The sequence below is a fragment of the Nerophis ophidion genome, linkage group LG12, assembly GCF_033978795.1.
Source record: "Nerophis ophidion isolate RoL-2023_Sa linkage group LG12, RoL_Noph_v1.0, whole genome shotgun sequence".
In the NCBI taxonomy this organism is placed as follows: domain Eukaryota; kingdom Metazoa; phylum Chordata; class Actinopteri; order Syngnathiformes; family Syngnathidae; genus Nerophis; species Nerophis ophidion.
The window spans coordinates 5,305,478-5,331,196 of record NC_084622.1 but is presented as its reverse complement, the minus strand read 5'-3'; the positions used below and the strand labels follow the sequence as shown (position 1 = coordinate 5,331,196).

Below are 25,719 nucleotides of genomic sequence, written 5' to 3'. Positions count from 1 at the left end.
ATCATAGGTACACTTCAACTGTAAGAGACAGAATGTGAAAAAAAAATCCAGGAATTCACATTGTAGGAATTTTAAAGAATTCATTTGTAAATTATGGTGGAAATTAAGTATTAGGTCAACCATTCAAAGCTCTCACTGATGGAAGGAGGTTTTGGCTCAAAATCTCACGTTACATGGCCCCATTCATTCTTTCCTCAAGACGGATCAATCGTCCTGTCCCCTTAGCAGAAAAACAGCTCCAAAGCATGATGTTTCCACCCCCCATGCTTCACAGTAGGTGTGGTGTTCTTGGTATGCAACTCAGTATTCTTCTTCCTCCAAACACAACGAGTTGAGTTTATACCAAAATGGATACATGGATGATACAGCAGAGGATTGGGAGAATGTCATGTGGTCAGATGAAACCAAAATAGAACTTTTTGGTTTTTTCATCCATCTATCTATCTAATTACACCACCACATTAAAAAAAAGCTAAATGAAATAAATGGACATTGGGGATGCAGCATACAACTTTAATAGCACAGAAATGTAACTCATCACAACTGAATCAGATATTGTACACGTTTCTGTTGTGAATAATAAAGGATTCATTTTAGGCTGCCTGTGAATAATAGCATGAAATATTCCAGCACCTTCATAACGTTTATTTTACTAAAGTATCACTCAAATATTATATAGCTTTATCGGGTCCGGCTACATTGATCCATTATGAAACCAACCTGAGATATTTCTGTCCGTTTATTGCCTTAAAAAAAATCTCCTCGTCAACAACATATTAAAAACACATAAAGACGGATACAACGGATCAATGTACTTAGACTTCATCCATGGATCCTTATTAGGTGCTGCCGAAGCAATGTTGTCCTTCGTGCCACGTATGCGAGGTCCATGCTGCTCGTTTTGCAGGAAATGTCTTCTTTGAAGTCTTTAAAGTAAAGTGTTCCGACACTTTTGACGACTTTGGTCGTACACTTTTATAACCTCGAGATGTTTCTCCGCTGAACTATCCGTACTGTTTCCCTACGCCATTGTTCGAATGTTTCCAGCAAAGGCGACGGCGTGGTCACGTGAGCTCCACATGACACATCATTGGCTGGCTCACTGCTACCTCATGAGACTTAGCCTCGGCGCCGCCCTGGCGCTGTTTTGTACTGTTTTTGTACTTATTTTGATTATTGTTTTTCAGCTGTTTGTAAATGTTGCAGTTTATAAATAAAGGTTTAGCGGGAAAAAATAAAAATTATTAAAAAAAAAACCTCCGCGCATGCGCATTGCATACATCCAACGAATCGATGACTAAATTAATCGGCAACTATTTTTATAATCGATTTAATCGATTAGTTGTTGCAGCCCTAATATATATATATATATATATATATATATATATATATATATATATATATATATATATATATATATATATATATATATATATATGTATATATGTGTATATATATCCATTTTCTACAGCTTGTCCCTTTTGGGGTCGCAGGGGATGCTGGAGCTAGGGCTGGGCGATATTGCCTTTTTTCAATATCGCAATATTTTTAGGCCATATCGCGATATACAATATATATTACGATATTTTGCCTTGGCCTTGAATGAACACTTGATGCATATAATCACAGCAGTATGACAATTCTATGTGTCTATATTAAAACATCCTTCTTCATACTGCATTAATATATCCTACTTTTACAGTTTCATGCAGACAGGGAAATCACAACTAAGTCAATTGACCACAAGTATATTTATTAAAGTTATTAAGCAATGGCACAAACATTCAAGTCATTTCCAAAACAGAAAGTGCAAAATTGTCAGAGACATTTTAAGTGTCAAATAAAAATGAGCTGCATAATAGGAAATCAAATAGTATTCGTCCTTCATCAATAGGGGCGGCATGGCGTAGTGGGTAGAGCGGCCGTGCCAGAAACCTGAGGGTTGCAGGTTCGCTTCCCACCTATTGACATCCAAAAAAGCGCTGCCGTTGTGTCATTGGGCAGGACACTTCACCCTTGCCCCCGGTGCCGCTCACACTGGTGAATGAATGATGAATGAATGATTGGTGGTGGTCGGAGGGGCCGTAGGCGCAAACTGGCAGCCACGCTTCCGTCAGTCTACCCCAGGGCAGCTGTGGCTACAGATGTAGCTTACCACCACCAGGTGTGAATGAATGATGGGTTCCAACTTCTCTGTGAGCGCTTTGAGTATCTAACAATAGAAAAGCACGATATAAATATAATCCATTATTATTATTATTATTATTATTATTATCATTATGTGGTAGGTTACGACTAACGTTATGAAATTGTCTTCATATATATATATATATATATAATATAAAATAAAATGTTGGATGGTTTTGAAGTTGTTTTAGAGGGCTTTGAAGGCTACATCTGTGATGCCTAATAGCCGCATTGTGCAAACATTTTTTTATCATCTTTAGAATCCTTCCATTTTCTACCGCTTATTCCCTTTGGGGTCGCGGGGGGCACTGGTGCCTATCTAAGCTACAATCGGGCGGAAGGCGGTGTACACCCTGGACAAGTCGCCACCTCATCGCAGGGCCAACACAGATAGACAGACAACATTCACACTCACATTCACAAGAAAAAGACGTGTTCTTGTTTCTCATAATGATTGGCAAAAATTCCCCCATAAAAGTGCAGTTCCCTATTAAGGGACACATTTACATTAAAAACATTTTTTTTACCTGCTTTTCAATCCACAAGAATGAGATTAAAACGGTTTTAATGGAAAAAGCATTAAGCTAAAATAACAGTTTGAAGGGGAGCCAATGGGGCAGAAAGAGTTTGTAATAGAAAGTGTGTAAACTTTGTTTATATCCTGTTCTAGCAATGTTTCAAGTAAAAAATTCAATGCAGTTTTAATTTAAAAAAAAGTTTGTGAAAAAATAGTTCCAATTTTGGGCACAAGGGCAACACCTTTTTTATAGTGGTAAATGATGAGGAAAGGCAACATCTTTAAATTGATTGTTGATCTGGGTCAAGATGCAATCTGGGAGTCCTTTACACACAAGTCCCACTTTTACAGTACTGCTAAACAATGAAAATGGATGTGTTGACTTTATCCCTTTTTGTTCACATGTCCAATGCCTTTTTTGCAGAAAGGAGCTGATTGCTCAGTACAGCCGCCTGTCAGAGGAGGCGGTTCGCAGGGAAAGGCGGGCCTTATGGAGGGATCAGAGGATGACATTTGACGCAGCCCGTTCCGACTTTTTCGTGCAAGAACAGAAGCAGTTGAAGGTTTGTTGCATGAATGAAAATCACAAGGACATATTAGCAACCAAATCTTACATTTGTTTTGATCAGGCGATGTTAGAGAAATATCCTTTGGGCCAGGAGAGGGGCCCAGCTTTACCCGCCAAGCACATATCAGCGCTGGTATGACATAATTTTCTGTCTTTATCAGTGTGTCAGTTTGTTACTTTTAGATCCTGAAGTATGGATATTTCTTATCAGGACACCCCCACCCAGGAAGTGCTTGAAACAAAACAAGAGGAAACCCAAGAATCAGAATCTTCTCACAGAGCTGTTGACTCTGCAGCCTTCACCTCTGGTGATATTCTTCCAGGAATCGACGCCCATCAGGTGGACGCCGCCTTGCAGGAGATTGGCTCTCACCTGCCTGAGGTGTGTCCCACAGAGCAACTAATCGACTACGACTTCAGCGCCCCCTTCAGTCCACTTGAAGGAATCACCTCCCAACCCAAGCCTTGTTGTGACGTCATTCATAACCACCCCTCCTACTCCCACTTCCCCATGGATGAGAATGTGCCTCTCATTTTTGACAGCCTCCCTCAGGCCAGCTGCTTAGGCCACGCCTCCAAGTCCAGTTTCCCCATTGGCCAGTGCACCCCCGAGGAGATGCAACATGCACCCAAAAAGAGTGTTAATGTAGTTCCTGGTAAGGGTGCTACACAGCTAGGACAAGGTGGTGGTTCTCTGGTGCTGGAGGAAGAAACTGGTGCCCATGAAGGTGTTGTTGCTAATAAGAATGCTTTGCTACAACTAAACATGGACAGTGTTTGTAATCGGCTTTACTCTATCACGTGTGATTATAATATTGATATATCAATACATCAAAAGGATGTAAAGGTTGCTTATCCATCAGATTCACTCATCGACATTAGCAAGAACGTTTCAGACACTCATGCACCGCTCCTATCCTCAAACATCCACGACCACTCTTCGGACGCTCACATTAAAGTTGGAGAGAACGTGTCAGACTTTGTAGCCACTTTACCTGCCAGAAACCTTCATGGTCACGCCACCGACGCCCACATCAAAGTTGGAGAGAACGTGTCGGACTTTGTAGCCCCTCTACCTGCCAGAAACCTCCATGGTCACGCCACCGACGCCCACATTAAAATCGGTGAAAATGTCTCAGAGGTGCCAGCGCTACTGCCCTCCCGCAGCATCCACGGCCACGCCACTGACGCCCACATCAAAGTTGGAGAGAACGTGTCGGACTTTGTAGCCCCTCTACCTGCCAGAAACCTCCATGGTCACGCCACCGACGCCCACATTAAAGTCGGCGAAAATATCTCAGAGGTGCCAGCGCTACTGCCCTCCCGCAGCATCCACGGCCACGCCACTGACGCCCACATCAAAGTTGGAGAGAACGTGTCGGACTTTGTAGCCCCTCTACCTGCCCTCTATAGTCACGCCACCAACGGCCACATCAAAGTTGAAGAGAGTATCTTGGACTGTGTAGCCCCTCTACGTCCCTGTAACCTCCACGGTCAAGCCACCGATACCCACGGCGAAAACGTCAGAGAGGTAACGGCGCCGCTGCCCTCCGCCGACGTCCACGCCACCGATGCCGACATCAAAGTTGCAGAAAAAATGTCGAACTTTCTAGCCCCTCTACCTGCCAGAAATCTTCATGGTCATGCCACCGATGCCTACATTAAAGTTGGCGAAAACATCTCAGAGGTGGCGGTGCTGCTGCCCTCCCCCAGCATCCACGGTCACGCAACCGATGCCCACATCAAAGTTGGAGAGAACGTGTCGAACTTTGTAGCCCCTCTATCAGCCAGAAACCTCCACGGTCACGCTGCCGACACCCACATTAAAGTTGGAGAGAACGTGTCGGACTTTGTAGCCCCTTTACCTGCCAGAAACCTTCACGGTCACGCCACCGACGCTAACATTAAAGTTGGCAAAAATGTCTCAGAGGTGGCGGCGCCGCTGCCCTCGCCCAGCATCCACGGTCACGCCACCAACGCCCACATTAAAGTTGGAGAGAACGTGTCGGACTTTGTAGCCCCTCTACCTGCCAGAAACCTTCACGGTCACGCCACGGACGCCAACATTAAAGTTGGCGAAAATGTCTCAGAAGTGCCGGCGCTGCTGCCCTCGCCCAGCATCCATGGCCATGCCACTGACGCCCACATCAAAGTTGGTGAGAACATGTCAAACTTTGTAGCCCCTCTACATGCCAGGAACCTCCATGGCCATGCCACCGACGCCCACATCAAAATTGGAGAAAACGTATCGGACTTTGAAGCCCCTCTACCTGCCAGAAACCTCCACGGTCACGCCACAGATGCCCACATTAAAGTTGGCGAAAACATTTCAGAGGTGGCGGACCCGCTGCCCTCGCCAAGCGTCCATGGCCACTCTTCCGACGCTAACATTAAGGTAGGAGAGTTTGTTTCCAACGTTCCAGAAGCGAGACCACGTTGGAGCAAGTACGGCCACGTCTCCGACTGCACACTCCGGCCAGGCTGCGTGGTCTCGGGGTCGGAACCCGCTTCCACACCCTTGCCTGGGAGCGCTTACGGGCACTCTTCCGACGCCAACCTGGGCGTCGGCTGCATGGTCACCCAAAGTAGCCCGGCTCTTCTCCCGCTGCCGGGCAGTCAATACGGACACTCTTCAGACTCCGCTTTGGGGGTGGGCTGCGTGGTGTTGGGGACGGAACCACAAGTCTCCCCTCTACCAGGCAGCCAGTACGGACACTCTTCAGACTCCGCTTTGGGGGTGGGCTGCGTGGTGTTGGGGACGGAACCACAAGTCTCCCCTCTACCAGGCAGCCAGTACGGACACTCGTCGCATTCTTCGTTGGGAGCTGGATGTGTGGTGGGAGGAAAAGCACATCCCAAAGAGGAAGCGCAAGGTATTACTATGAGACATTTCATTAGGTACACCTGCACAAGAATATCTTCATGAAGATTTATACTTAATTGAGAGTAAATAAAGTAATAATCAATGTGATTAATAGGGGGTGTAACGGTACGTGTATTTGTATTGAACCGTTTCGGTACGGGGGTTTCGGTCCGGTTCGGAGGTGTATCGAACCAGTTTGTAAGCTAAAGTCTTAACAATCTGCTCTGCTTTCTGCCTCCGTCTGAGCACCAAGCATTGTTCCACCCACACAACCATCTGATTGGTTACATACAAAGCCAATCAGCAGTGGGCATTCAGAGCGATATAGTCAATGCAGGGGAGCAGCGGACAGCGTACTCTCCCCAATTTATAAAAAAACCCTCCCAGTCACAACTACTACTAGCATCACTATGAGCCCGTTGACCTTCTAGAAACTTAAACTGCAGCTCAGCTCGCTTGCAGTTCTGGCTTGAGGTGAAGGCTAATTAGCTTTTAGCGTAACGTTAGTTCGTTTTGCTGTGCGTGTGTTAGGGGCAGCAAAGCGCTGTCTGTCTGTTATTTCAAATGAACTCCATGGTGTTCAGGAATGAATAGTCTCTCCTATTGCTATTGTACTATTTTTTCAGCAATAGTTACATTAATCATTAGCAATGTAGCAGCCTAGTTTTGAATGGCAGAGTCCCTGCTATCACATGTTGACAAAAATATAACATTTACATAATAAAAGTCAACTACAGGCTTTCCAAATGCTATAATAAATTAAGCATGATGAGTTGACTTGAAGGCCTTAACGGTGGGAGAGGGGTAAGTGCATCTGCCTCACAATACGAAGGTCCTGAGTAGTCCTGGGTTCAATCCCGGGCTCGGGATCCTTCTGTGTGGAGTTTGCATGTTCTCCCCGTGAACGCGTGGGTTCCCTCCGGGTACTCCGGTTTCCTCCCACTTCCAAAGACATGCACTTGTGGATAAGTTGCTTGGCAACACTAAATTGGCCCTAGTGTGTGAAAGTGAGTGCGAATGTTGTCTGTCTATCTGTGTTGGCCCTGCGAAGAACTGGCGACTTGTAGCTGAGATAGGCACCAGCGCCCCCTGTGATCCCAAAAGGGAATAAGCGGTAGGAAATGGATGGATGGATGTCTTGAAAATGTTTAATGTTGCACTTTTTATATGTAGAAGAAAGGTTTTGTCATTTTATTTAATCAAAGCAACAACTTGAGGCAGTTTAATGTGGATTAACGTGGGCAGAATTATTATAGTGTTCCCAATGTTAAAAGTATAAAGCCATTGATTACAAATTTGGTAAATAAATAACCAAAAAGTTTATATTTTGTTGTTTTCTTACTGTACCGAAAATGAACCAAACCGTGACCTCTAAACCGAGGTACATACCGAACCGAAATTTTTGTGTACCGATACACCCCTAGTGATTTATAATCCACTGATTTGTGTTTTGACAATAGAAAGAATGAGCTGAAGGCCAACAATGTCCGCCAGACTGCACTTTGGACACAGTGACATAATGCGGTACAATAATAATAATCAACTTGTTGTGTTTTCTGTCACAAGTTTGGGAGTCTGTGATGTGCACGCAGCAGGCAGAGGGCGCAGGGTTGGACTTGTCCCCCCGAGAGATGTTTGAACAGGAGTACATGTTGGCTTTGTCTGCTCAGTACCAGGTGGACCATTATGAAGACTGCTACAACATCATGGGTTGGTGACAACAGGAACAATCTCTTTGAACACCATTTATATTCACGCTTTCAACCGATTTAGTGTGAGCTTATGACAATACTTCTCAGCATGATATTTTTTAGCAACATGCTAATAAAACTAATACAGTTGAGCTACTAGACTAGAGACTATTGTGGTTGTCTACAGGTGTACACCTTTAGTTCATATATATTCAGTATGATCACGATTATTATTTTTTGTATTTTATATAATTACTTTTAAAAATGCAATATTTACTATTAAAATATATATATATTTTTTTCATTCAAAAATAACTGCAATTTGTACACCAGTTTTCACATTGTCTTGTGTGATATATTACGTGTTTTTGTTGCTTACTACTTTGTAATTGTCTAAATGGATACACTGAACATTGTTAACCATGTTCAAAAAATACATTGCGGTTCATACAGTAGTTCATATAGAATTGTTTCAGTCAAATATTATTAAAATTCCATAATAAATACAATTCCAATTGATATTGTGTGTATATTATTATATTTATATTCTTTCTTAAGGATAATTAACTGGGTACAAATTTTGTTGCGTGATAAATATTTATAATTTTTTTCAATATAATTGGGTACATTGGGGTTGTCTATTCCTCTTTGTCGATTCCTCTTTGCAGCACCTCTCAAGCTCCATTAGGTAGGATGGTAAGCGTTGGTTTTCATTCAAGATGTCTCTGTACATTGCTGCATTCAATTGCCTAAAGATAGGTGTGCCAAACTTGTGGCATTGTATTCAAAAAGACTTGAGGCTGTAATTGTTGCCAAAGTTGCATCAACAAAGTGTTGAAGAAAAGCTGTGAATACTTATGTACATGTGTTTTTGAATTTTTTATTTGAATACTTTTACAAACATAATTTTTTTTATGTTTTCACATTGTCATTTTAGGGTATTGTGTTGAGGACAGAAATGTATCTATTCCATTTTGAAATAAAGCTGTAATTATAACAATATATGCATAAAGTAAAGGGCTCTGAATACTTTTCGGATGCACTGTCTAGTTCACATTTATTGCCACCTTTAAATATGCATATAATAAAGGGGTTTAGTCACCAAATTTATTTTATTAAAATATATATGTATTTGGTTTGTACTGGGCTTTTACGCTGTCATCTTTTTCTGCGTCGCAGCTTCGTCCCCTAATAGTCAGCTGCTGAAGCATATGACTCGGGGACCCTGGGGTCTCCCCTTGGAGCTTGGCTTCCACCAGGCCACGGACACCACGGCCGTGCAGCTAAGTGAGATGGTGTCCTTGCCGGTCCTCATCAAAAATTCTGTCACTGCCCCGCTCATCACACAGTGAGTATGAAGTAAGGTCATGTGACCATCTTTTTTTCCTGGGCTGAGGCGTAGAGAACCATATTGTAATGATCTCTATGTTTATGATCCGTGTTATAATCTATATTGGGCCTACTGCAGCAAACACAGCCTAAAGTTTTAGCCCATAAGTAAGGAAAGGCATTTGTGGAATGCAGCTTCCACATTTGCTTCCACAAACACTTCAGGTCTTTCCAACATTCCACATCTGTATTTAGAGCGTTGGTGGTATAGTGGTTAGCATAGCTGCCTTCCAAGCAGTTGACCCGGGTTCGATTCCCGGCCAACGCATCCTTTTTCTTTAGTTTTCTTACCTTTTGGAATCAATAATACATGTCTGCTAGAAAAGTTATATTTTTCAATGTTCTGCTCCAAGCGTGTTGTTGGTGAAAAACTTTTCTTAGTAGCATTATGTTTGCTTTCCTGCTTTCTCATGATATCAAAACAATATATTCTTTATTTTAAGGATATTTTTCTAAAAGTATTATCTTTTTCTCTTTATATTTAAATGTTTTTTAAACAATCTTTTTTTCTAAAATATGACTCTTTTTTTAATGTAAAACTATTTTTCAAATTACAATTTATTTTTCTATGATCATTACTTCTTGTACTATAACATTTATATTTTAAAATATAACCTCTTTTTACACTATCATGACCTTTTCTCGCATTACAAATAATATTATTTTAAAACTCTTATTATTTCTTTCCCTCCCAATATTAAGAAGTTTTTTCTGGCAACATTACAACAGATTTTTCCCAGAATGATAACTGGACTCAGTAGGAGCCAGTCTTCTATGCTGGGCTGCTCTATGTTAGCCCCGCCTATACTGCCATATACGGAAAAGAGGAAGCCGTGAAATGTTGCCTTCTCCTGAGATTTTCCCCTTGTATTCAACGCGTTGGTGGTATAGTGGTTAGCATAGCTGCCTTCCAAGCAGTTGACCCGGGTTCGATTCCCGGCCAACGCATCCTTTTTCTTTAGTTTTCTTACCTTTTGGAATCAATAATGCATGTCTGCTAGAAAAGTTATATTTTTCAATGTTCTGCTCCAAGCGTGTTGTTGGTGTAAAACTTTTCTTAGTAGCATTATGTTTGCTTTCCTGCTTTCTCATGATATCAATACAATTTTTTCTTTAATTTAAGGATATTTTTCTTAAAGTATTCCTTTTTTCCCTCTTGATATAAAATTGTTTTTTGAAAACTAATTTTTCTCTAAAATGACTTTTTTTTTTTTAATGTATAACTATCTTTCAAATTACATTTCATTATTCTATAATCATTACTTCTTGTACTATAAGATTTATATTTTAAAATATAACCTCTTTTTACTCTATTATGACTTTTTCTCGCAATACAAACAATATTATTTTAAAACTCTTTTTTTTGTTTTATCCCAATATTAAGAAGTTTTTTCTGGCAACATTACTACAGACCTATAGATTTTTCACAGAATGATGACTGGACTATGTAGGAGCCAGTCTTCTATGCTGGGCTGGGCCATGTTAGCCCCGCCCATATTGCCATATAAGGAAAAGAGGCAGCCGTGGAATGTTGCAGACTGGCCTTCTGCTCAGACTTTCCACAAGCACTCACAGCGTTGGTGGTATAGTGGTGAGCATAGCTGCCTTCCAAGCAGTTGACCCGGGTTCGATTCCCGGCCAACGCATCCTTTTTCTTTAGTTTTCTTACTCATGGAATCAATATTGCATGTGTTCGAGCAAAGTTATATTTTCCAATGTGGTTGTTCTGCTTCCAGCGTGTCGTTGGTGAACAAGGCGGCGGTGGACTACTTCTTCGTGGAGTTGGGGGTGGAGCGCCACTTTGAGGCGCTGCGCCACTTTCTGCTGATGGAGGACGGCGAGTTTGCGCAGTCGCTCAGTGATCGACTTTTTGAGAAGGTGAGGCCTCGCCTCGCCTCCTCAATAATCGCCTTTTTCATGCTGACAAATATTTTAATGTTTTTTTTAGCACGGATGCTCCAATTTCAGACAAGGTGTTTATTTACCTCAAGTGCAAAGAAGAAGTGGTGTTAATTAAAATCAGTTGATAATTGGAGAGAGGAATGTGAAAACATTTTATACAACCAGTTAGTTCATTTAAAGGTGCTTAGACAAACTTTAATGATCCACAACGGAAATTATTCCACATAGTAGCTCAGTTACAAAGGATGGAAAGTGTAAGGATGGAAAGGACAATGTAGGTATAAAATAGAAAAAAAAAGTTCCGTAGTAGCAATATAAAATATATGTAATATTTTCATAATATATGTACAGTATATGATATATACTGATATATTATATTATATTATATGTTCACAGTAGCATTTTTCAAAGCAAAAAATATAACAAAAACACAACCGGCTGGCTTCCGTTGCCATCAGTGGTTTAATAGAACATATTTGTATGACAACTGTCTATATTTTTCACAATTACAAAGTTTATTTTTTTGCTGGCATGAATAAAATGATTGGTGTTAGGACGGTCACTCACCCTGTCTGGACAACATGTATGCGCAGGGAACGCGTGCACACATACAAAAGCAGTCCAAGAGAAGCTATGTAACAATGTGCAGTCATGTTGTTATGATAGAATATAAATTCAATGACAGCTAACACGATCTATCCAAACTGCTATTATTAGCCAACAACACCCAAAGCTAATGCGTGTGTTACGTACATACGTAATGACGGAAGAGAAAAGTGTAGGATATACTGTGTAAAATACATTGGAAAGTTGGCCCCCTCAAGGCAACTGCACTTTTTTTTTTTTTGACCATTTCATTCATTTTCATTTAATTTCTTCATTTTTTTTTAGGAAATGACACCAAAAAAGTACAAGGTAGACAACACATAATAATATTAATTAATATAATGCAAAAGGTAATGTACAGTATGTAAGTATGATGATTCAGTTTTGCCGGAAAGGGAGTGAGAAGGATATAATTTCTTTAATCCCACCCACAGATAGAGATCTGTGGGTGGGATTAAAGAAATTACCTCCTTGTCACTCCCAGTGAGAAGTGATTAATACATTGAGCTTCACTGTGACTTTGTTCAAGGATTATAATACAAATGTTGTGTCATGGTGGCATTACCCTAGGTAACAATAATTATTACACTGTAACAATAATTTGTAGCAACAATGTAGGAAGATTGAACAAAACCAACAATGGTAATGGACAAAATACAAACAATGGTAATGGACAAAATACCAACAATTGTATTAGACAATATACCAATAATGGTAAGGAAACATTGAACATGTCTCATGAATGTTGTCTCATATTAGCACATCAAGTCAAATTTAAGACCCTCATCTCTATATTTAAACTATACCCAATGTTTGTATAATAGTTTGCATCGATTAATAGTTTGGGCATCATCCACAATCTTTATGTGAGAGAAGAACAAACGTCTTTACCTTTTCTGTGTGTTTTCAACAGTAAAAACTGGGCCTTGTGCTAGCAGTTTTTGACTATTTACCTGCGATGAAAGGGTGACTTGTCCAGGCTGTACCCCGCTTTCCGCTGGAATGCAGCTGAGATACAGTAGGTTCCAGCAACCCCCACGCCCCCGAAAGGGACAAGCGGTAGAAAATGGATAGAAAAGGGAAAGTCGCGTTCTTGTCTCACATAAGGATTGTAACTAATGGGAAAAACTCCTCCAAATAGTTGAGTTTTCCTCTGATAATGTTTTGAAGTCCATGAGAAAGTGGAAGGCAAAACGTAGCTCTCTTTAACTTCATGGTCGTTTAACACAGCAGCAACACAACCAATGTTGTGATAACTGTAAGCAGCAAACTGCTGAGTCAGCGTTATTGGCACTCATGAATTGATTATGTACATTACGGGTGTAACATGTTTGAGTTTCACGCTAACATGCATGCAGAGTAGATAAATATTGTAATTGTGCTAACCATTTGTCTTACTTTAAAGATGTCAGCCTCATTTGGTGCTCTCTGTTTAAATAATGTTATTCCCCTTGACCTTTGACACCATTTGTTGTGTGTCCTTACAGCTGGGCAGCGGGCAGACCCCTGGTGAGCTGCTCACCCCCCTGGTGCTCAACTCCATCCTGAACAAAGCGCTGCAGTACAGCCAGAACCGTGACACGCCCCACGCTGCCAACTTCACCTTCGCGCTGCGTTTCCTGCCTGACACCTTCCGCCCGCACGCCCCCGACTCACTCAACTGTCTGGAGTTGCGCTACAAGGTGGGCCATGTCTCTAACGAGTTGCCATATTCCTAGTTTTGTGGTCTGGAGTGAGACTTCTATTCTTTAATGCTCTGTGGCGCCCTCAGGTGGACTGGCCTCTCAACATCATCATCACAGACAGCTGCATGAACCAGTACAACCGCCTCTTCTCCTTCCAGCTGCAGCTCAAACACATGGTCTGGAGCCTCAGAGACGTCTGGTTCCACCTCAAGAGAACTGGTAAGAGCATTATGGGATGGCTAACAATTAGGGCTGGGCGATATATCGATGGATTTGTCTGTGCAATATAAAAAATGACTATATCGTGATATTCGAGTATACGTTCACACACAGTTGCTTTTAGCTGCGGCCATTACATTACAGGCTCTCCTCGCTCTTTCTTGTCCCTCCATCTCACAGAGAGAAAGCGCACCTCCTTACATACGTCACATACTGTCACGTCATACGTCACATACATGTCTACCCTCGCAGAGCAGAGAGGTAGCAGCATGGGTAACGTTAGCTGTGGAGCTAGTGCAGCTGTGCGAGTGGTAATACGAGAGAAAGAACGTGCGAATCTGGTAACAAATGAATCCCAGACAGAAAAGGTATTTTGGCATTTATTCTTAAGCTTTGGAGAGACCAATTTGTGAACAACACATTCAAATCGCATCGCCCCAAGTTGATCTGAAAACACTACGGAAGTCCTGTCTTTTTCAATATGCCTCGCTCCCCCAACCCCGATCTATCCACATTCAGAATTATCTGGTGGTCGTAAGTGATCCCGGAGTGACCACGCTGTAAGCCAGCCATGAAATTTGCAGAATTGTCCGGTATTTTTGCCAAACGTTCCATCTTTACCAAGAGCCCTTCGACGCCGAACCCCATCCGGGCGACGACATCTCGTTAAGAAAGGGCGTTAACAAAATAAAAGCATGTAAACAACATAAGCAAATGTGAGATAAAATAATTGTCGGCGTTAATAGATTGATGAGTTAACTCGTAATTAACGCATTAATTTGCCCACCCCTAATATATATATATATATATATACTGTATCTTCAGTAAACTAATTACTTGACAGCCCTAGTAAGCATATATTTAATGTATGTTTTTTCTTTAAGTAGCTTTTTTTTTTTTTTACAATTAGCATATTTTCAACCATTTTTATCACCCTTAAACTGATTGGCTGGGAGAAGTCATATGGTCTGACTGTCAGTCATATTAAAGTTTAGTCATAACGACTGTTTTTGTGTGCATCAGCGTTGGTGAAAGATGCGGGTCGCTCGGTGCAGTTTCGTCAGCTGCAGCTTTACCGCCACGAAATGCAGCACTTTGTCAAGGTCATCCAAGGTTACATCGCCAACCAGATCCTCCAGGTGTCATGGAGCGAGTTCACTGCCAAGATGGCCACCGCTTGTGACCTGGACGCCATCCACCGCACGCACGCAGACTACCTAAACAGAGCCATCTTCAGGTCTGCAACGCAACTACATGATTATACCCAAAGGTTTTATTATTTAGGTTTTATTTCGATATTGATGTCAGTCAACAATGAACCTTAGTTGCACACCTAAAGGCACGGTTTACTGCCCCATAGGGGGCAGTAAATATTCTTGTTTCAAGAATAATGTATTAGCCGTAGAGATCTATTCTTGTTTTCCAAGGAAAAAGTTCTTCATTATTTTTGTTAGTACTAGTATTGGTGGTAGTATTGCCAGAAAAATATGTATTTTACAAACAAAAATGGGTTATTTTACTGAAAAAGAAGTACAATTACCAGAATTTTTTGTCATTTTACAGGAAAACATTTTTTTTTAAATAAATTTAGGAAATAATAATGTTTAGAATTACCAGAATAGAAGATAATGTGTAATATTAAAATAAAGGGTGTGGGAATCACATTTGAAAAGTATTGTTTAAATTTTATTTTAAATATATATATATATATATACTGTATATTTTTTTTTTAATCATTTTCTGGGCATTCAATCCATTGCAACTGCACTGCAACACAGAACTGACACAATATGAAACAAAAAAACTATATGTTAGGAAATGAATACTAAAAACTAGTGAAAATATTGGTCCTTGCTAATTTTACTTGATAAAACATCCTAAATTAAAATAGGTATATTTTGAAATCAGGAGGACTTTTAGCATCTAAGTAAGTATTTTATTCTGAAACCAGCATTATTCAACTTGCAATTCTTCATTTAAGCATCCTCCGGATGATGCAGAATTTTTAAATATTTTCTATGTGGTAAAAACCAAAATATCTTTTTGAAAAGTTATTTTTATAATTGTTTACATTTTTAAACAAAATCTAGGTCAAGTTTAATAGACTAACTAAAATTATTCATGATAAAATTAAGATTACGATGTAACGTCAATGACTAAAAGTAAGTAAATAGGTCTACTAGGGAAATTTCTTGAAAATAAATGTTAAATCTTGGCAAGTGGCAAAAAATTAGCAGTGTGTATTGTTTGTTTTGTTTTGAAAGACGTTTGGCCTCTCATCCAAATAGACTACATTAGTTCATGCTCATAGACTTAGATTGGTCAGATCTAGTCTTAGACTTAGATTGGTCAGATCTAGTCTTAAACTTCGATTGGTCACATCTAGTCTTTGACTTCGATTGGTCGCATCTGCTCATAGACTTCGATTGGTCACATCTGCTCATGGACTTCGATTGGTCACATCTGGTTTTTGACTCAGATTGGTCACATCTAGTCTTAGACTTTAATTGGTCAAATCTAGTCTTTGACTTTAATTGGTCAAATCTAGTCTTTGACTTTGATTGGTCACATCTATTCTTACACTTAGATTGATTAGATTTAGTCTAGCGGCTGGTGCCAAAACCCCAAATATTTATACTCCCAACACCAGGAGGGTGTGTCTGGGAAAGGATTTTTCAGCTATATTGTAGTGAAAATGAAAACAACTGTTGCTATGCAAAAGAGCAACTCTATACCAAGAAGCACTGAGGTATTGTGTGGCAGAACAACCACTAACAGTCCAAAACCATTCGGAATCCCCCACGTTGGCATTCCTTTCAGTTGTGAAAAATTGGCATAGTAGAAATATCTGTGACAAAAATGTTTCTAACTCCTGTTATTTGGTGGAGGCAAAATCTCACAGTCTTTTAGGCACGGTTAAAAGGACAGTGTTGTATGTGGCAGGTCCACCTGTGGTAAGGGATGTTTCTTCAACCATGAGAAGAAGTAAAATTACAATTAGTTTTTTTTTTGTTATTTTCCTTTTTTTCCATTATATTTCACACGTTAGACAATTATATTTGTCTTGCTATGATATTTTATATTTCACATATTTGCTTATTTGCCTATTTGACCTTTTTCCAACCTGCCACGTAACAAGAACCTCTCGCTCGTCTTTTGTGTACGTGTTCCTCCTCCTCAGAGCTTTGCTGACAAAGAAGGCGGCGCCGGTGATGAACATCATCCACAGCATCTTCAGCTTCATCCTCAAGTTCCGCGCGCAGCTCATCGCACAGCCTTGGTCCAGCCAGCAGGGGGAGGTGGTGCACCCCAGCTTCATCGCCATGCAGCAGTCGTACAACACCTTCAAGTATTACTCACACTTCCTTTTCAAAGGTGAGCAGGAGAAACTATGGATTGACACAATTTCGAGTTCATTTATGAGGTTTTGGAACCATTCTTTGTCAGTGGTGACCAAACTGGTGAACAGAGGATATCAGCCTCATTTGGAAGACTTCCTCCTGCGCATCAACTTTAACAACTACTACAAAGACTCTTGAAGGTACAAGTCCTTTCTCAGACACAGCTTTTCCTCTGACAAAGTTCCATTTCAATGTTATGTGCAGTTTTAGCATGTAAAATAAAGTTTCCTCTTTATTCCAACTAGTTTCCCTAAAAAGTGTTCATTACTCGATGAATCGATAGCTGCAGCCCTTTTACACACGGCATTCTACAAAATTAAAGCAAAACAGGGTTAGATAAAACAATTAAGTATTCAAACATACTTGCTTTATATTATGGTCTTTATAAACCCGGGGCATTGATTGAGATTGTGAAAAGATAAATATAATAATCTTTTAGCCTAAGAAGTAGCTATCCCCAATTGTGAACCCTAAATTTCAATTCATGTCAGTACCACTTCAATTTTTTTTTTAGATTCGTCCTAATTATATAATTGAAATTATCTGTATGATTTGAGTTTAGGGGCTTCACGGTGGCAGAGGGGTTAGTGCGTCTGCCTCACAATATGAGGGTCCTGCAGTCCTGGGTTCAAATCCAGGCTCGGGATCTTTCTGTGTGGAGTTTGCATGTTCTCCCCGTGAATGCGTGGGTTCCCTCCGGGTACTCCGGCTTCCTCTCACTTCCAAAGACATGCACCTGGCGATAGGTTGATTGGCAACACTAAATTGGCCCTAGTGTGCGAATGTGAGTGTGAATGTTGTCTGTCTATCTGTGTTGGCCCTGCGATGAGGTGGCGACTTGTCCATGGTGTACCCCGCCTTCCGCCCGATTGTAACTGAGATAGGCGCCAGCGCCCCCCGCGACCCCGAAAAGGAATAAGCGGTAGAAAATGGATGGATGGATGCATTTGAGTTTAAACCGAGATTGAAAGACATACATTAAATTTAAGTTTTATTTATTTATTATACTGTCCCTAGTTTTTATGTCACTACTAAAAAAACAGAGTTTTGGAGGCGTGGGTGATTCTAGTTTTAAGCCACACTCCTACATCGTTAACACACAGAAATACTCCGAGCTCGGTGGCGGGACCCAAGATGTGAAACTTGAGCAAAAAATTAAAGTGAAAAATAGAAATTGAATCTAAAAATTTCAAAAGATCAAACATCAAAATATATGAAAATTAAAAGAAGTATTTCATTCAAAAAATGTTAAGACAAATGTTATGTCAGTTTCAGAGTAAATGTTTCCAGACAACCACTACTCCACCGTGCTGCCACTGAAGACTGAACCCACCTTGTACACCTAATTTCAATCGTTTACTCCAAAAAATAAATGACTGCATTGACCATACATGTGTTTGTAATATTTTCTACATCAAGCATGTTATAAGTGAATATTTAGCAGGAAGGTTGAGTTAAATGTGATACAACCTTGCAAACTAAATAGTGGTCACTACCGACACTATGGGTGTTAACAAAAAAAAAGTCAACGAAAATATTATGATACTGATTGGTAAAATGTATGTTCCATTTCATTAATCATTAACTCTGAACTCAATCTGATCAGTGTTAATGCATTGCAAATACATTTTGAATTTCATTTGTTGACATAAGACAATTTGTTTTGAAGGTCATTTTAATGGATTTTATTGTGCAAAGACCTCAATAATTATTAAAAAAAATACAATCCATACACAAGGTAAGTAAGTAACAGATTAGCATTATTTTTTTTTCTTCATAAATGAATGCTATTTTTTCATAGTGACACATTTTGGTAAAGGAAATACAAGTTGAGTGTTCCTTTTGTAGAAATGTGTACTTTACATCTAATTATTGTACAATATATATAAGGACAATACATACAGGGACAAAGTTTTGAGAATCCAACTTACAAATTTTTTATTTTTCTATTATGTGTGTATATATATATATCAATCAATCAATCAATCAATGTTTACTTATATAGCCCTAAATCACTAGTGTCTCAAAGGGCTGCACAAACCACCACGACATCCTCGGTAGGCCCACATAAGGGCAAGGAAATATATATCCATCCATCCATTTCCTACCGCTTATTCCCTTTTGGGGTCGTGGGGGGCGCTGGCGCCTATCTCAGCTACAATCGGGCGGAAGGCGGGGTACACCCTGGACAAGTCGCCACCTCATCGCAGGGCCAACACAGATAGACAGACAACATTCACACTCACAAATTTGAGTGTGATGTAAGATTGGACCTTAAATCCTACTAAATCGCTCTTAATCTTCTTCCCTTTATGCGATTTCAAATTACCGGTATTGAAATCAGCCTCCTTCATTTTGAAAATGATGACAGGGGAAGTGTCACTCGTGACGTCACCAGTTTGACCCGGCGGTAATACTAAGCATGCGCTAATTATTTTGCGAAGCGAGTTTGACCCGGCAGTAATTCAAGGCAGGTGCATACTATATGCTCTGCGGCAATTAAAGGAAATACGGTATATATATATATATATATATAATATAGATTTTATATATATATACTATATAGATTTTATATATATATATATATATATATATTATATATATATACATACATATACAAACACACACATACATATATTTATAATAAAAAATGAATGTAAAAGTTTTGTGAGTTGTATTCTCAAAACCTTGTCCCTGTACATACAGAACTTTCCTCCAGAAGGTCCTATCTTTGCCCATGTGATGTCAGATTAAACAAAAAGATTTGCTGTTTGGCCATAATACCCAGCAATATGTTTGGAGGAGAAAAGGTGAGGCCTTTGATTCCAAGAACACCATCCCTACCGTCAAGCATGGTGGTGGTGGTAGTATTATGCGCTGGGCCTGATTTGCTGCCAATGGAACTGGTGCTTTACAGAGAGTAAATGGGACAATGAAAAAAAGGAGGATTACCTCCAAATTCTAAAGGACAACCTAAAATCATCAGCCCGGAGATTGAGTTTTGCGCAGTTGGGTGTTCCAACAGGACAATGACCCCAAACACACGTCAAAATAAAATTAAAAAAATGATCTAAGCCTGGGCCCTGGAGAGGGGGGTCCAGACTGAGGCCAAGGGAAAAAAACAACAACTCATAGCCATAGTACACATCGCTGTCACGTGTGTGTGAGAGGGAAACATCAAAGAAGACAAAGGACATTAAAGTAAGGGGCGCTGGAAGCCGGCAGACCCGTCAGCGATCCTGTTCTGTCTCCCTGTAACGTTTTTCTGATCTTGAATGAAATTGTGCTGACAATTTTTATTTTCCTGAAGGAACTCTCCTGAAGGAATAAATAAAGTACTATCTAATCTAATCTAATTATGAATAAATATTTCTACACATAGAAGTAATCATCAACTTAAAGTGCCCTCTTTGGGGATTGTAATAGAGGTCCATCTTGATTCATGAACTTCATTCTAAACATTTCTTCACAAAAAAAGAAATCTTTAACATCAATATTTATGGAACATGTCCACAAAAAAATCTAGCTGTCAACACTGAATATTGCATTGTTGCATTTCTTTTCACAGTTTATGAACTGTATTATTCAATAAATATATTTATAAAGGATTTTTGAATTGTTGCTATTTTTGGAATATTTTTGAAAAATCTCACATACCTCTGGGCATACCTTCAAGTACCCTCTGGGGTACTTGAAGGTTTTGGTCACATTTTCAGTACACCCATAATAAATTCATAAAAGAACCAAACTTTATGAATGTTTTTTTCTGACCTACAAGTGTGTGGTCCAATCACCATCACAAAAAATAATAGTTGTGAAAACTATTGGAAACTCAAGACAGCCATTATGTTCTTTACAAGTGTATGTAAACTTTTGACCACGACTGTATGTTCACTGAAGGCATCAAAACTGAATGAACACGTGAAGTTTTGTACTTAATAATAAAAGGGGAAATAACTGAAACATGTTTTATATATTGTAAATTTCTTCAAAATAGCCACCCTTTGCTCTGATTAATGCCTTGCACACTCTTGGCATTCTCTCGATGAGATATATTTGTTGTCTTAACTTTAGTAACTCTTTTTACAATTAATATATTTTCATCTATTTTTTATAACATGCTCACACACAACGAAGGTCACGTACAGTATTTGTAACATGAATGAGGAGACAAAGAAACATTAATTATTAAAGATCCCATGCTTTTATTTGTATGTTTGCTGTGAGTCACATGACATTTGAATGACAATAAAAAGGAAGTCTAATTACAATGGAACATACTGTACTTGTTGATGTCGGTACATACACACAAACAACACAATTAGTGGTGATTTCCTTTGCCTGATGCTGATCATGCAACACTGATGGAATGTTTTCATTAGTGCAATCTCAAGCCTTCAAAAAGTATTACTCTTCAAACCACAACACCCATCATCCCTTTAGAGTGCAAAATGTTCATTAAAGAGGAAAACGTAAATGCATAAGAAAAGAAAAGCTACAAAAATATATATTAAATGTAAACCTAAGCAAATGACATTTTTCCTTATCAAGACGTGTCAGTGAAGACTTTGTTGAGCTGATCTGAGGTCTGCTGATAGGACTTCAAAAGTCTGTAAACTGGAGTGTTTTGCTGAGACAGCATGCAATGCTTCTGCCGTCCACACGGTGGCAGCACCATTGCGAAAACAAACAAGCGTTACCGTAATTCCTCTTGCTATGGCAACTGCAGTACTGACATACATCATCAATCCTTGGTATCAATATCACAGGAAAACAGTTGGAAATGATACATATATGAAAATTACCTTGTTTACAAGAAAAAAGAAGCATTATTGTCAGACAAAATTTCATTTTAAAAGTAGTTATACCATAGGAAATATTCCTAAATTTACAAAATAATTTGTGACATTACAGGGAAAGGAAGTTGTATTATATCAATTAGAAAAATGACATGATAAAGGGGAAAAGTCATATGTTGATAAAATACAATTGTATGATTTGATGAGAATAACGACACGACAGGGCCGTAACTAGGATTTGACAAATACCGAGGTCAAAAAATGGAAGTTCAAGAGGAGCTTTGAAAGGCTGAAATCATGTGTAACTCAGCACCGGATAAAAAATATTACAATGAAAAATCAACTTTTTCAATTACTATGCTGAAATTGAAAGGGAAGTGCATTTTTTTTGGAATGTTGCTTATCGTTTACGATCATTATGAAAGACATGACGACGGATGGATTTTTTCCCCCTCATGCATTCTAAATATTAAACGTAAATAAAAGTCTGCTTACAATAGAGCCTGTAGGAGCCTTTCAAGTCTGCCTCTAAACCTTTTTAAAAAACCTCCAAACACCTCCATTAGGGCTTTATATACATGATGTAAGTATATATTTCATAATGTCTTAATATTGAATATTTACCTATTTCGATCATTTTAAGCATACACAAAGCATTCATTTCAAAAACGCATCACACTTTGCTTTTTTTTCATCATCACTGATTATAACTCGCTGCAGACTTCATTAGACCCAACAAACGTAATAGAACATCACTTACTGTACAATGTCTGCTGTCATTATGATGCCGACTGCTAGGATGTTCATTAATTCCCATTTAGATGAAAAATTACTCATAATCGTCGCAAAGAAACAGGGTGGGAGGCGGGGGTAAAGGTACTTTCCGTGTGGTTCACACCAGTTCCAGGTCCGCAACAGCTGGCTAAGTGTCCCATCTTGTCAGATTATATCCTCAGCCATCTACTGTTCCAGATGAGATGCATGATGAAACAGCAGATTACTCGATGATGTAAACATAGACACACAAGAAGTGATCACGTCGCCACTATAAATAGCGCATCTGTGTTAGCGCTCATAATAACAATATCACTAATACTTGGTAATATTCAAGTCTCCAAAATGTAAATGTAGTTTTGTTGGTGCTTTTTGAATAGTTAGTTATTGGATTTTATGGGCGGAATAATGCACCTCCCATTGGCTCTGCTGTAAGCTGACTTTTATTTATGTTTATTTAATATTTAGAATGCATTAGGAAAAATACTTCTCTTTAAGAAGGGGGACCGGAGGGTGTGTTCCAACTATCGTGGGATCACACTCCTCAGCCTTCCCGGTAAGGTTTATTCAGGTGTACTGGAGAGGAGGCTACGCCGGATAGTCCAACCTCGGATTCAGGAGGAACAGTGTGGTTTTCGTCCTGGTCGTGGAACTGTGGACCAGCTCTATACTCTCGGCAGGGTTCTTGAGGGTGCATGGGAGTTTGCCCAACCAGTCTACATGTGCTTCGTGGACTTGGAGAAGGCATTCGACCTTGTCCCTCGGGAAGTCCTGTGGGGAGTGCTCAGAGAGTATGGGGTATCGGACTGTCTGAGTGTGGCGGTCCGCTCCCTGTATGATCAGTGTCAGAGCTTGGTCCGCATTGCCGGCAGTAAGTCGAACACATTTCCAGTGAGGGTTGGACTCCGCCAAGGCTGTCCTTTGTCACCGATTCTGTTCATAACTTTTATGGACAGAATTTCTAGGCGCAGTCAAGGCGTTGAGGGGATCCGGTTTGGTGGCCACGGGATTAGGTCTCTGCTTTTTGCAGACGATGTGGTCCTGATGGCTTCATCTGACCGGGATCTTCAGCTCTCACTGGATCGGTTCGCAGCCGAGTGTGAAGCGACCGGAATGAGAATCAGCACCTCCAAGTCCGAGTCCATGGTTCTCGCCCGGAAAAGGGTGGAATGCCATCTTCGGGTTGGGGAGGAGACCCTGCCCCAAGTGGAGGAGTTCAAGTACCTATGAGTCTTGTTCACGAGTGAGGGAAGAGTGGATCGTGAGATCGACAGGCGGATCGGTGCGGCGTATTCAGTAATGCGGATGTTGTACCGATCCGTTTTGGTGAAGAAGGAGCTGAGCCGGAAGGCAAAGCTCTCAATTTACCGGTCGATCTACGTTCCCATCCTCACCTATGGTCATGAGCTTTGGGTCATGACCGAAAGGATAAGATCACGGGTACAAGCGGCCGAAATGAGTTTCCTCCGCCGTGTGGCGGGTCTCTCCCTTAGAGATAGGGTGAGAAGCTCTGCCATCCGGGAGGAACTCAAAGTAAAGCCGCTGCTCCTTCACATCGAGAGGAGCCAGATGAGGTGGTTCGGGCATCTGGTCAGGATGCCACCCGAACGCCTCCCTAGGGAGGTGTTTAGGGCACGTCCAACCGGTAGGAGGCCACGGGGAAGACCCAGGACACGTTGGGAAGACTGTCTCCCGGCTGGCCTGGGAACGCCTCGGGATCCCCCGGGAAGAGCTAGACGAAGTGGCTGGGGAGAGGGAAGTCTGGGTTTCCCTGCTTAGGCTGTTGCCCCCGCGACCCGACCTCGGATAAGCGGAAGAAGATGGATGGATGGATGGATGGATGGATAGGAAAAATACATCTATCGTCGTCTTTCAAAATGATCGTGAACGATAGGCAAAATTGCCCAGCAAGTGCACTTCCCCTTTAAGAACATTAAACAATATCAACATCATTAAAACATAAGTTTAGAAACTTGACTTCAACATGCTTTGGAACTCCCAACCTTCTACTTTAACTGACGTGACAATATCGTACCGACAACGTAGCGGGTTCAGCTGTGCATGACCAAAGATCCTATATTGAGAGAAGATGTTCTGCCACCAAGTAGATTTCCATATTTGTCACGTCATCATTTGTCTTGTCGCTTCAAATAAAACACAGATGACGTGTCCTGAATGGTAGTTACGACCCTGCCTGATATTAAATCATCTTTTCATAGAAGTATCATAAGAATGAAGTCATATTAGGAGGAAATTCCTGATTATACAAAAATATAATATTATATAATAATATCATTATAATTATGAATTAATTATTACTTAACAAATAAGTTTAAATAATGAAATCATTTTGTTTGAGAAAAAAATGCTGTAATTTTCTAAGCCTAAAGGCATAATAATACAAAGGAACGTGATAATTTTACTGAAAATATACTGCAGTAGGTATAATTTTTAAATAATACAGTTGCAATAATAAGACAACATTCATTATTTATACGTGTTGCCATTTTCACAAATGAGTGATAATCATTTTGTTTTACAGATGTAAAGTGAAAGCGCGGCAGAGATTTGACATGATGTGTATTTTTTGGCCAATGATTCATTTTCCTGGGGGCTACTATGAGAGGAATTACGGTAAACGCTACATTCCAAACAATACAGTTGCTAAAAAGGACCAAGTGAATCCTTCATGAAACTCCAGTTGAGCCAATATGCATAAAAATGAAAGTGAAAAGCAGAACTTTAGAACTTGAGCCCTCACAGCTTTTTATGACGTTTATGTTTCTGCCGTTTATGTTTATGATTATTAGCGAGCATGTTGCAGTTCCACGGTCAAAAAACGTTATGATCAGACCTTCATTCATTCCTGGATTGGTCCCGGTTGAGTTTCAGCCTCTAGGCCTCAGATTCCAGGTCCTCTAGTGCTTCCCCGTCGGCAGCGTCGCTGCTCTCAGGTTCCAGCAGCAGGAATTTGCCGTCGTTGGTCAGTGGCATGTTCTTCATGATCTGGGCCAGCGCTACAGGGTCCTGAAAGGTAAAAAAAAAAAAAACGTTTTAATGAATCCAAAAACATGAATGTACATTTTTTCGTGTAAAACTGATAAAGAAAAGTGGAAAT

At 40.2% G+C, this 25,719-nt stretch overlaps 2 protein-coding genes and 3 non-coding genes across 8 annotated transcripts in view; 4 read left to right on the top strand and 1 right to left on the bottom strand.

Annotated features, from left to right (window-relative positions):
- The window catches only part of tubgcp6 (tubulin gamma complex component 6), a 71,376-nt gene extending 50,099 nt beyond the window's left edge, over positions 1-21,277 (top strand). For 2 of the 4 annotated variants that reach the window (XM_061916731.1, XM_061916729.1), the window contains 12 exons: positions 3,129-3,267; positions 3,334-3,405; positions 3,484-6,145; positions 7,702-7,845; positions 9,006-9,174; positions 10,952-11,093; positions 13,211-13,405; positions 13,495-13,627; positions 14,651-14,864; positions 16,809-17,002; positions 17,075-17,168; positions 18,298-18,418. In XM_061916731.1, the coding sequence (XP_061772715.1) occupies positions 3,129-3,267; positions 3,334-3,405; positions 3,484-6,145; positions 7,702-7,845; positions 9,006-9,174; positions 10,952-11,093; positions 13,211-13,405; positions 13,495-13,627; positions 14,651-14,864; positions 16,809-17,002; positions 17,075-17,166 (4,156 nt within the window). In that variant the 3' untranslated portion in view covers positions 17,167-17,168; positions 18,298-18,418. Of the gene's footprint in view, positions 1-3,128; positions 3,268-3,333; positions 3,406-3,483; positions 6,146-7,701; positions 7,846-9,005; positions 9,175-10,951; positions 11,094-13,210; positions 13,406-13,494; positions 13,628-14,650; positions 14,865-16,808; positions 17,003-17,074; positions 17,270-18,297; positions 18,419-19,734 lie in introns of those variants that run through there. The other 2 variants (XM_061916732.1, XM_061916730.1) reach the window with 2 other exon arrangements.
- trnag-ucc (transfer RNA glycine (anticodon UCC)) lies at positions 9,412-9,483 on the top strand. The gene has a single exon. It is a non-coding gene; the product is annotated as a tRNA-Gly (tRNA).
- trnag-ucc (transfer RNA glycine (anticodon UCC)) lies at positions 10,092-10,163 on the top strand. Its single transcript has one exon. It is a non-coding gene; the product is annotated as a tRNA-Gly (tRNA).
- On the top strand, positions 10,790-10,861 carry trnag-ucc (transfer RNA glycine (anticodon UCC)). The gene has a single exon. It is a non-coding gene; the product is annotated as a tRNA-Gly (tRNA).
- appl2 (adaptor protein, phosphotyrosine interaction, PH domain and leucine zipper containing 2) overlaps positions 21,214-25,719 on the bottom strand; it is a 46,499-nt gene continuing 41,993 nt past the window's right edge. The window contains exon 21 of the mRNA XM_061916733.1: positions 21,214-25,628. Coding sequence (XP_061772717.1) covers positions 25,497-25,628 — 132 coding nt within the window. The 3' untranslated portion in view covers positions 21,214-25,496. The remainder of the gene's footprint in view (positions 25,629-25,719) is intronic.